General features: G+C 39.7%; 1 protein-coding gene across 1 annotated transcript; it reads left to right on the top strand.

Annotated features, from left to right (window-relative positions):
- The first annotated feature begins 8730 nt into the window (after positions 1-8730).
- Positions 8731-12280, top strand: LOC140147837 (uncharacterized). Its single transcript, XM_072169593.1, has 3 exons — positions 8731-8929; positions 10648-10833; positions 11384-12280. Exons 1-3 carry the CDS (start codon positions 8816-8818, stop codon positions 11585-11587), a joined length of 504 nt encoding a protein of 167 aa, XP_072025694.1. The 5' UTR covers positions 8731-8815; the 3' UTR covers positions 11588-12280.

Raw genomic sequence — 12280 nt, forward strand, 5'->3', positions numbered from 1 at the left:
TGTTTCAAGCCATGCTTCGAGGGTCTGAAATAAGATTAATCACTTTTTCTCACTTGTAAGTTTTCAAAATGGCCGCCAAAAATAGCTGGAGCGGTCATTATTCCATCACTAAATATGGAATTAAGTAATTAGCACTTGTAAACACAAACTGATAGTTTAAGACCACAAGCAACCCTCTGAACCACAGAAAAAAGTTTTGACACCCCCAGATGGACGGGGATGCCCGGTATCACCAAACCCTAACGACATATCGCCCACCAGCATACGTTTCTTGTGACCCTCTACGTATGAGCGTATGACAATCTTGAAGGGCGGAGCGCCTAAAAGCGCTGGTCAGTCTCAGTTCGTGAGAGGTAAGTATTATGCGCTTGCGTATCTCCCCCTCACTTCTGAGTGGGGTAAACACTGAGCAACTCTACTTACCTCCCACGATCTCTTTGATACGCACAATGTACCCTCTCAGAGGCGTGGCCAGGCGTGACGGTTTCATCGCATATACCCGCAATGAGAACCAGATCAGGGAGGTACATCGGGTAACGAGTAAAGGACAGGGCATGGTCTGGTTCTTGTCCAGGAACCCAGTTAGCCCGGCGAAGGATAGAGACTACCACAGTGGTGAAGCGTAGGTGGTGCTCGTCTATAGCCAGAACATGCACATAACTGAACAATGTCGACCGCAGGCCACTGCCATCAAGAACACAGTCTTGAGTGACAAGTCTTTCAACGAGAAAGGTCCTCCGTGGGTTCGAAGGCCTTGGGTAGATACTGTAACACCAACATGAAGTCCCATTCCGGAACCAGGGAGCGAACTGGAGGTCTTTCTGTCACCATGCTCTTAATGAGGTCCATAAGTGCTGGACTCGATAAGACCGTCATAACCCCCCCCCCAAAGTCATGATGAATCGCTAAAATGGCAGTATATTGTATGCTTAAGCGGCACGAGGCACACGGTCCCGTGGTAAGGAAATTGAAATCTGTGACTTGTAGAATCGGCGAAGTCGCGAATCGTAATTCTGTCTTGTTGACTGTTGCCTTGCCTTTCAGCAAGCGCAGCAACCGAATATTAATGGCCCGCTGTCTGGACGGACTTATAAAGTACGCTAAACACTCAGGTGGAGGTTGTTAATCACCTCCATCTGTACCGTGGCGATAAGCGGAACTGTGAGAAGATCTAAGCGGCATAGAGCAGTGACTGGTTCTCCCACGAGAAGATCCAGGAGGCGGAGAACACTCCACTGCTTGGGCCCTAGAAAGCGGCTAAAAGGAGTAATCAGTTCCAAGAATTGTCTACCTTCAGCAGAACCAGAAGGATCATGGCAATGGGAGGGAAGGCATTATACCGAATATGCCCTCCCAACTCTCCTGCATGGTGTCCCGGCCTACCGCCCTTAATCCCGGGTGAAGTAAGGCGGAAGCTAATGGTTCTGATGGGACGATCTAACCTCTGAAAGATGGACCGTGACATGCATACTACTGAGTGAGGTGCCACTCAATTAGACAAGAGAGATGAGGACTGACCCACCCGACAAGCAATCAGCTAGTCAACCCCGTTCAAGCTCCGTACCACCTCCACTGACACTACAGAAGAAGGACACTGTCTCCTGCAAATGCTGATAGCTGGGACTTTTGGTGCCCACTCCCTGTTGATGTTAAGCGAAGCGGTCATGCTGTCATACTGAGTTGATTTATCCACCAGGAGAGGCAGGAGTGGAGCTGCCGAGGGACCGGAATTATGAGGCTCTGAGGATGCCGCCACGCTTGCAACTGCCCGAGGAAGTATAGCGGTAGTTCCCACGCACGCAAGTGGCAGCTCGACGCTGGCCACCAGCCCATAGGCGAAAGCCACACCCGAGCTTGGACCGATGCCGCCTGCCTGATAATCACAGCGCATACTCAAACATCAGCGATCCTCATGCCTATGGGAGAGCCCCGGACCCTGGCGAAGTATATCGTCAGCCCCAGAAGTATTCAAGTGGAACAGTAAAACTAAGTTACAGTCATATTGCAGTCATGCTGACAATTAAATCACCTTTTCGAATCACCCCTGATTTATAGGTCTTTAGAATCGACCCTGTAGCTCTTTGTGGGAGAAATGTTTGTGACGCTGTATTGAATGTTATATTAGGACCGTCCATCCAATTACCATTCAAATATTTACTCTGAAGTATCCGATTGACATAATATGTGGATCATAACTTACATGTACTATTTTAATACTGATTCAGCTTCTATGGTGAAAAGTTGATTGCCCTGTCTGTATTCACAACTCATAATGAACGTATTTGGCGGCCATTTTGAAATTTTGAACAAAAACTACGCAGACAAATAAATATTTATGAAACGGTAAGGGCATAAGAGCATTTGTAGGTCAAAATGTCACCCAATTCCCACATGGACACTCATATAATATTGATATCACAACTGTCTATTATTTACGACATTTTGGCTGCCATTTTGAAAAAGTCAATTTTACACATCTTTCGCAGAGGTTGATTTTGGTAGACTTTGAGTATGTTAACATAGAGACTTAAGAGCAACATTTTCATAACTAACATGTACTATTTTAATACTGATTCAGCTTCTATGGTGAAAAGTTGATTGCCCTCTCTGTATTCACAACCCATAATGAGCGTATTTGGCGGCCATTTTGAAATTTTGAACAAAAACTACATGAGACAAATAAATATTTATGAAATGGTTAGGGCATAAGAGCATTTATAGGTCAAAATGTCACCCAATTCCCACATGGACACTCATATAATATTGAAATCACAACTGTCTATTTTTTACGACATTTTGGCTGCCATTTTGAAAAAGTCAACTTTACACAGCTTTCGCAGAGGTTGATTTTGGTAGACTTTGAGTATGTTAAAATAGAGACTTAAGAGCAACATTTTCCGAAAATAGAATTCATGTTGCAATTATTTTGACCTTTGGAGATTTTGGGGCTGATTTTTACTGGCCTAAAATCACTTGATTCTTGGCATGACGCAGCCATCAAAGAGAAATTGAAGGAATACCTGTCCCCTGATGTATGATTTGAAAGGATATCTTAACACATTCTTGCTTCTTTCATTTTCTTTGTTGGGTTTTTGACATTGTAAGTAATGAATTTCAAAATCTGATCTAGCTTACAATGGTCATGATAGTGCAAAATCAACCATACAGTACTTGTTTCTATACTAGAAATTTCAATTGAATGAACACAGCTTTCAACAGTTGTACTCAATCCAACCACGATCATATTTCGCGGATAAACTACAACATGAACGCACAACCTTGGATATAATAATTAAAATACTAACCAATCACAAGTGAGTTGGCATGGTTGAATTCACTTCTGCATTATTACGCTGGCACACACTGGCGTACATCACACAGTGTACACAAAAAATTGTCAGGCTGTGTTCATTCAATTGCAATTTCTAGTATAACTACATCCTACCTTAGCCGAATTTGGATCTAGTAGACATTTATGCAGCTTTAACACCTTATGAGTCTGAAAGAGAAGTATAGCGGAGACAAATCAAGAAGCTTTAGATTGCTCATATGAATAAAATATTGTATGTCTACTTACTTCCATTGGCCTATTCCATTTAAAATCCATACACCCCCTGTGGAAGATTTCACTGCTACCTCAAAATCAGACAATTTTGTTTGGCATTCCAAATTTTTCAACACCTTTTCTACTATTATGGATGAAAATGTTTGGACTTGGAATAATAACTGTTGAATTTAATTAGGAATTCCAAATTCTTCCTCAAGGGGAGTGTGTTTTAAAATGGAATGTACTCCATTTACCTTGCCACAGTTTGAAGATACCTGCCAAATAAGTAAGCATATATAATTTTGCTCTGAGCTAATTCTATACTCCAATTTGAACTTGCCGCTAGTTTTTACTTGAATTTCAACTTAAAACTATAACATAACATGCAGTTTTTGTTGGGGGAACTTACATTCTGAACGGATATCATGCTTTATGTATCGGCTTATTGATGTATAACATGCCTATCCATTGATCAAAATACTGGTACACAAAAATACATTGAAACCTTGTTTATTGAATTATTAAGATTTCTGCTGATGACAAAAATAAGTATATCTCCTGGTATATCTACACTGCCTGTCATGTAGCGTTATAGGAACATGGAGAGGGAAGGGGAATGCCCCCACCCCCTCTAAGCGAAGTGAAAGTTTTGACAAATCTCCTAATCTTACCTTTTTATTTGCTATCACCAATGAGGCATTGCCTTCTCCTCTGTATTCCCAGCAGTCAACATCATCACCAACTTCACCCTGAGGCGACTCCATGGCTCATTATATCTGGTGCAAAAATATGAAAAGAACTACTAAATACATGTACCGTATTCGTTCCAATAAGCGCCCATGCCCCAATAAGCGCCCACCTACGGTATTTTCAATTCGCTTAAGGGTACCATTAATGTTGAAGTGACATAAAGGCTTTGATACAGTGAAATAGCTGGAAGACTACAAGTCCTGTGTAAACTTGAACGTCTCAGGACCCTTTTATAACATATGTAAATTCATCTCTAATAAATGCCCCTTACGAAAAAATTAGGTAAACCAGGTGAAAAATAAGCGCCCACCCAAAATAACTTTGTTAAGCGCCCTGGGCGCTTATTGGAATGAATACGGTAGTTGTAATTTGTTAGCGAGTTTGACATGAAAAATATGAAATAGAAGATTCATCTGCAACAAGGTACTTAGGGGCCCGGGGGCATTCATATATGAAGCATTTGTAAGTTGTAAGCATCTGTGTGAAAGAAAACATGGATTTCATATTATCGGACATTATGGCTTTAATTGTTACATAGAAAAGAATAATTTGCAAACTTAATACCATCAGTACTGTGCAAGGCATGCAATCATAACTTTAATATATGTGACCATCCACCACAACTGAGCCCGGATGTCTCCAGTGCCACTATTGAGATATGCTCCATTGAACTTAACAATAAACAATTCACTACTTAAATGTCAAGTACTATAGACATGATACATCATTTTAAAGCTAATTTCAAGCAGAATATTTTGGTTGAATATCTCAAAAATAATGATTGGCGACTTCAGGGCTCAGTTGTGCTGGATAGTCACATATCACCTGTGACATAGTACAAGTAACTGAGGAAAGCAATGTACACATGAACATCGCGATAAGCATGATCAAGCTGCGTAGCATTGTGTGACTCACGCTTGACCTAAGGGCGTGTTCACACTATGCCTGTTTTGCCCTGGGTCCCGGGTACAACCCGGGTTAAACCCGGGTTGGTTATAAGTGTGAACAGGAAAAACCTCAAAAAAATTTTTTTTTTCAACCTAGGAAAGAGTAGGTTAAAACCGGGTCAAACCGGGTATGACCCGGTCAATTGTAGTGTGAACAGAAATTCACTGTTTGACCCGCATTACTAGAAGTAAACGCAACCATTATCACCCCATTTCTATTGTTTCTGTCTGCACTGGGAAAAGAATGATTCAGTTCTTTTGGCAATAAAATCAATAAACATCTATTCATGAGATAAGAAAGTTATTTTCATGCAAACAAATTACTAGTATTATCGAATCAAGAAGTAACAATTATTTTTGTGAGTTTTTAACCCAAAAGAGCTACAAGAAGCAACTAGATAAATTACGTAAGGTGGAATTAGAAAATAAAATTTAAAAAATTAGCATAATTAGGCCGGGAGCCTGTTGTATATACCGGTAATAGTCAATGACAGAATATGTATACGCCTGCATCATCAGTAGGCTTAGGTAAAATAATCAACCCGGGTCAATTTCCTTCATGAGTGTGGCTATAGTGTGAACAGAAATTTTTTGAACCCGGGACCCGGGTACAACCCGGATTAACTCGGGTCCCGGGTAAATAATTCATATGTGAACATGACCTAAGAGTAAGACTAGTGAACCAACTGGTTTTCTATACAGTTTGTCCATTCTAAAGTACAAAGTGACAACGCGCGCATATAAAATGCGTTAACAGTGCATAGTGCTGCGTCTTTGCTGCATCTTTGTTGCAGGTATGCATGCCTTCAAAGTCAGCACAATGTATGCATCCGTGTAGACTACTTTGTACTTCAGAGTAGACTGACTGTAAATCTCAGGGCATGACTTGCTCAAGAAGTCTAACCACAAATTTGCTTACCGATAGCTTCACATGTGAGGCTAAAGACATTGCATTCAAAATCTAGTTGGATTTGCTGCAGCATCACACCATGTAGAGCAATGGAAGTTCAGAAGTATACACTGCCGAAAATGTTGCTAAAATTGCACTTCAACAAAATTTTAAGACTGCTCAAAATAGGCAAATTTTACTTAAAGATACAGTTGATTTTAACATTAACACAATAAACAACATCCATTGCAAAAAATGTCAATGCTCTCCGAAAAACCATAGCAACATACTCTAGCTAGCATCGTTGTCAAATGTGTATACCTTGTACCTTGTAGATATCACTCCCGAAGAGTCCACCAGGGACTATACTGGAAGTTGACGAGAGTGGTCCGGTGGTCTAACGGGGGCTGTGAAGTTGGTGGTCTTGGTCTTGAATGGAAGTCTTGAAGGTGGCGTAGGTGGGCATGTCAACTGAAGATTGAGGAAGGGCGTTTCAAAGGGAAATGGCTTCGGGGAAAAAAGACTGGATGTAAGGTGTGGAGGTGTGGTGTTGCACTTTGAATTGCTTGTCGTGGCTTCGTCTGGATCTGGATCTGTATATCGTGTGCAAATTGAAGCTAGAGTTCTCAAGTAAGGGTTGACCTAGTTCTTTTTACGTAAACATCCAGGAAAAGCAGTCAGACACCACTGCAGGACCTTGTGAATTCTATAACATATTAAAAATGCAATATAAATATTGAATCCATTTTATGATGTATATTTAGTAAGCTTAAACTCACATGGGAAATTTAGCCCAATTTATACATGATTTAAGATAAGCTTACCTTTTTCAACTGCTGTAATGTATATATTAATTGATCAAAAGAGCAAAACTGTAGCTTCCCATACTCAGACGATCATACACAGCGTTTAATTTAAGGGTAAATTTGGGCAAATTCTTGGGTAGGGTTTTGGATTTCCTCATTTTGTTTGCCACAGCCAGTGGTATGAGACGTGCGCATGCGTAAGTACAGCTGTGATCCGGTACAAATATACGGGCGCTTACCACTAGATATTCCCTTTGAAAATATCCGGCAAGCAATTGCAATGATGTGAATCATCATACTTCTCCGTAGTCCGCTTGCCCATTGTGCATACTCTGGCTATAGCATTTTAAGCCATATTACAGGGTGTCATATGTGATGCGATCAAGCAAAATCAGTCGGAACTCGGCCATAATAAATTTTCAGTTTCCTATAGGATAGTAAAAAGCATTTACAAAGCTGGATTTTGCAGAAAACCCCATTGAAATTGAACAACCAGTTCCAAAGATATGAGCAATTTAAGAGTTTCCAAAAACAAGAGGAAACAAAAGGAAAAACTTGCTTTGTTTGGCTATATCTCAAAATCAATATTTCCGAGTTCCGACTGATTTGGCTTGATCGCATCACATATTGTAACATTTGCTGAGGAGGACACCATCAATATTTTTTTTTTTTTTTTTATTTTACAAGATTATATTGTGCTTTATTGAACCCCGGGGAATCCATTCCCAACATATGTATAGGCCTATTTGATTTGAGTGAGTAAGTTTCATTCAGCGACAAATTCTAATGCCAAATTTTATTAAGAAATAACTTGGGCAAATAAACTTGCTTCAAACCAGGGTTCGCGGGTTTTTTTTGCCGCAGGTGTAAAAAAACGCACCTTAACCACTTGGCAGTTTTTGCTTGTTTTTGCCTTTAAAATGGCAAAAACTAAAACAAATTATTTAAAAGGACATTTCGTGATCCACAGCCTCATCCCCCACTTTTCTCAAAAAAGTTGAGATTTTTATATCACTGGAATACTCTGGCTACATAATGTTTATGTACAAAATATTTCTTGCAGATTAATTCGTTTAGCAAAGATATCATGAAATTTGAATTTCGTTCTGGTGCACCAGAACGAAATTACAACGCATTGTCTATGGAGCAGTGTAATACACATAATCATGCATAACTCGCAAACGCATAAAATCGGAATCAACTGAAATTTTGGGAATATGCTTTTTCGTGGATATGTACTGAAAAATGTCATAAAAAGAGGATGCTAGGATCACGAAATACTCCTTTAAGTTACAAAAATGATTTCCTGAGTGTAGCAAGGCCAGATTTGGTAATTATAAGTAACATATAACCAACTGAACAGGCTTTGGCCAGTTTTTGCCACTTTGCTGGCAAAAACCGAACCCTGCATCGAACATGCCACATGAGGTATAACAATAATCAGAAAAAATTATCCATCTGTAATCTGTAGACTATTTTATTTTGTACTGGATTTAGTTGAAATGTCTTTAAGAAATCCCTTTTGTTTTGTGCGCAGTGATACACATGCAACACTGTCACGATAAATCATGTTGGTATCCAATTGGTGTCTTTTTAGCCAGTATTCTTAGAAAGAGCATCATTTTATATGTGTCTGGTCTCCTATAGGGTCAGATCTTCGCTTACCGACCCCTCATAAACCATGGTTACTCTTCCTCCCAACATCATAAATTATCTCTATGAGTGCTATTTATGGATTGCGAGATTGTGTACATTTAGTGTTGTGTGCCCTTAAAATTGTGTAATCTGGAAATTGGTCAGATGATGTAATTTATCGCCAGGGATCTGTTCGAATCGTTGTCGTTGTATCATAGTGCTGAAAGTCAATTGTGCAAACATGTCAAGAATAAAACTTGTTTCGTTGTACCGGGGGCATCTCAGGAAAAATCTCCGCAGTTTTTCTTCAACCTCGAGCTCTCAAAGTACAAATGAAACTCACCAGAAAGTCAAGGTAAAATCAATGATTGTGTAAGCTTAACCATGTAACAATTGGTGCATAGCCTTATACTATAGTACGAGGAACCCATACCGTAGTGGCTCTGCACGACGGTATGGGACGAAGTGTATACAAAAAGCTAGTGCAACGCAATTGCATGGTTTCAATTAGAGTTTGCACTAAAAAATACAAGGCTCCTGTAGCTTAAATAGTTGCATGTTTGTCATAATATTAATTACAGAGCTTCTTGTACTTCTTACCTAAACTTCTATGCTTGAAATTGTAATAAATACTCCATTATTTTATCCAGAATAAATAAAAATTCATTAGCACATGATCCAAGTCGGCGCACCAAAACTGAGATGGCACTTCAGTGCAAACTTAGATAGGGCGTCACCAATAACGAAAATGTCATACCGATAAATGATGTGTCTGTTTGCCCGTTTTTCTAAGTTTGCGTTGCGAACTACTAGTCCCAGTAACTGAGAACGTGACGACATTTAATATTTACATTGGGTATTATCTGGTATGTCATTTAAAGGAGTATTTCGTGATCCTAGCATCCTCTATTTATGTCATTTTTCATTAGATATCCACGAAAAAACCCTATTCCCAAAATTTCAGTTGATTCTGATTTTGCGTTTGCGAGTTATGCATGATTATGTGTATTACACTGCTCCATAGACAATGCGTTGTAATTTCATTCTGGTGCGCCAGAACGAAATTCAAATTTCACGATATCTTTGCTAAACGAATTAATCTGCAAGAAATATTTTGTACATAAACATTATGTAGCCAGAGGTTTCCAGTGATATAAAAATCTCAACTTTTTTTAGAAAAGTGGGGGATGAGGCTGTGGATCACGAAATGCCCTTTTAAACGTCCAAATGATTATGTCTGTGTTCGATCTTCCTAGTTACTAGGACTAGCGCATAGCCACACATTTTACTAGCCTGTAAAATCATAGTCCCAGTATTACTGAGAACGTGACAACATTTACATTTACATTGGGTATTATCTGCTATGTCATTTAAACCTCCAAATGATTATGTCTGTGTTCGATCTTCCTAGTTACATTTGCCGTAGTTGTTCCTTCCACACTGTATAGGTCAGCGATGGAGGTGTGTATAGGCCTACCTCTGGCTAACATTTTATGTATTTTAATGCATCAAACCCACTGAATAATGTACAATGTGTACGGTACATGAAGTATAATAAGGATACGTCTTAAGATGTTACATCTATCCTTGTTGGTAGGAAATTCAGTTGGTAGGATAAGGATATTTCACAATTTGTGAAATAATGTACCTTTATTGAATTATCTACACTTTCAAAGCTGAATTTATATACTTGATCACTTTTGCAGAAAAGCGATTCTCATGCATGCTCTGTAGAGCATTGAGCTGATTGATCGATACCCAAACTTTTGAAGAAACGATGCCACTTCTGTGATTGCCCTTACCCCTTTTCCTGGATAGTTTATTCCTATCACTCCAAAGGTTCATTTTTAGCTCCCTGTAGCCCTCCCACCCCCAAAACCCCACAAACCCCACCCAAATAAATCCTGGCTACAGGCCTGCTGTGAATATGGAAATACAGCAGTGGAATTGCAGATTGCAATCATTAGAAAACTTGGATGCTGAGTAAATGAATACAATTATAGGTCTAACTTGTGATAACATCTTACTCTCACATAATATTGTTTCTCTCTTCTTTATGTTTCATGTATATAGGTTCTTTATGATGGAGACTGTTCTCTCTGTGCCCAAGAGATGAAAGTAGTCCGGTATCTGAATAAAAATAAAAACATTGTTGAGCTGGTGGACATCACAAAACCTGGCTACAACCCAGCAGAATATAACAACATCACTTTTGAAGAAGCCATGGCAGAATTTCATGTTATTGATCAAAACAACAAGGTATATCAAAATCATTCCTTCAATTCAAGAAGTGCATATACATATACTATGCCCATAATTAGACCCATGGGGGGGGTGCTGTGCTCCCAAAACAAATTGACTTCTGAAGTTGGGTATCCCTCGAGGTTTGAAAATGATAAATGAAATGAGATCTGGCCATTTGCAAACCCTTTAAGTAAACTGGATGAAGAACGCTCCCTGCAAACTAGAATTACGCGGTTCGTAATTAAGGTGGCCTGGCCCCACAACAAAGGTTGGTAAATATAAAGAATACTGTAAGTGACTCGCCCCATGGCCCGCACCCCACAAGTAACTCACCCACACCCCACAAGTGACTCACCCTGCACCCCACAAGTGACTCCCCCGACAAGTGACTCACCCCGCAACCTGTAAGTAACTCATCCTGCAAGTAACTCACCCCCACCCACACCCTGCAAAATATCCATCCAACACCCAGCATCCCACACCCCGCAAATGAGTCACACCCAAAATAAAATGATTATTACTTTTTAGTCCTTACTAGTCCTTTTTTTCTTACATTTCTCTACAGGTGCACAAGCGAATTCCAGCGATGCACACCATGTACTCATCACTTGGGCATGGCTGGTCAACATTCTATACCAAATGGCCCATCCTGGCTCCTTTATTTGATAAAGCTTATGGAAAAAAAAAAAAAAATAGACTCAGATGGACCAAGAGAGAAGATGTTATGGAAAACCACCCAAATATGACACCTGGCAATCAGAAATCATAATGATTGATTGATGACTACTTTCATATCATATGGATACATGCAGGCCCATAACCAGGATTTATTGGGGGCTGATTTTGAAAAAGTGAACTGGGGGTAGAGGCAGATATTGAAAAAGGTGAAATTTGCTCGCAAATGGATCTTTTTGGGTCAAAAAAGGGCCATCTTGTTTGGCATTTGGGGATTCTCACCCCCCCCCCCTGGTTACGGACCTGGCTACATGCAGTTCTTCTGATCTGAGATATTTGTATACAATGTATGACTGAATTATGATGAATATGATAGTATTATTTTAACAAAGTGTGTGATACTTTTTGTGCCTGGCGTAAAGCAGAACAAGTCGCCAACAATTCAGGTTGTGTCAAGTCATTTTTAGTTATAGTTTGATCAGCTCGTAATAGGCGGGTATTGTTAGGCTTTTACCACAATGCCGAAAAGTAGACCCACGTAAAAAGTGATATAGATGACCAGTCTAGTCTATATTGTGTAAGTTATGAATTGATAATTTGTGATACTTCTGGAGAGCACAAATAGTTCTCCATCTCTGGCGAGATGTCACAAGACAATTCTCAAAATAAAATATATTGATATTAATCTGCAATGTTATAAGGCCCGCCAATTACGAGCTGATCAAACTATAGTGAAAGTTGAGTGGAGTCAATGAAGTAACAGAATAAATTCAATGGAGTCATCAAA

The sequence above is a fragment of the Amphiura filiformis genome, chromosome 3, assembly GCF_039555335.1.
Source record: "Amphiura filiformis chromosome 3, Afil_fr2py, whole genome shotgun sequence".
NCBI classification, from domain to species: domain Eukaryota; kingdom Metazoa; phylum Echinodermata; class Ophiuroidea; order Amphilepidida; family Amphiuridae; genus Amphiura; species Amphiura filiformis.

Coding starts and splice junctions, on each gene's coding strand:
- LOC140147837 (XM_072169593.1), top strand. CDS start 8,816: ATGTCAAGAATAAAACTTGTTTCGTTGTACCGGGGGCATCTCAGGAAA. Junction 8,930..10,647: donor AAACTCACCAGAAAGTCAAG/GTAAAATCAATG, acceptor TCATGTATATAG/GTTCTTTATGATGGAGACTG. Junction 10,834..11,383: donor TTATTGATCAAAACAACAAG/GTATATCAAAAT, acceptor ATTTCTCTACAG/GTGCACAAGCGAATTCCAGC.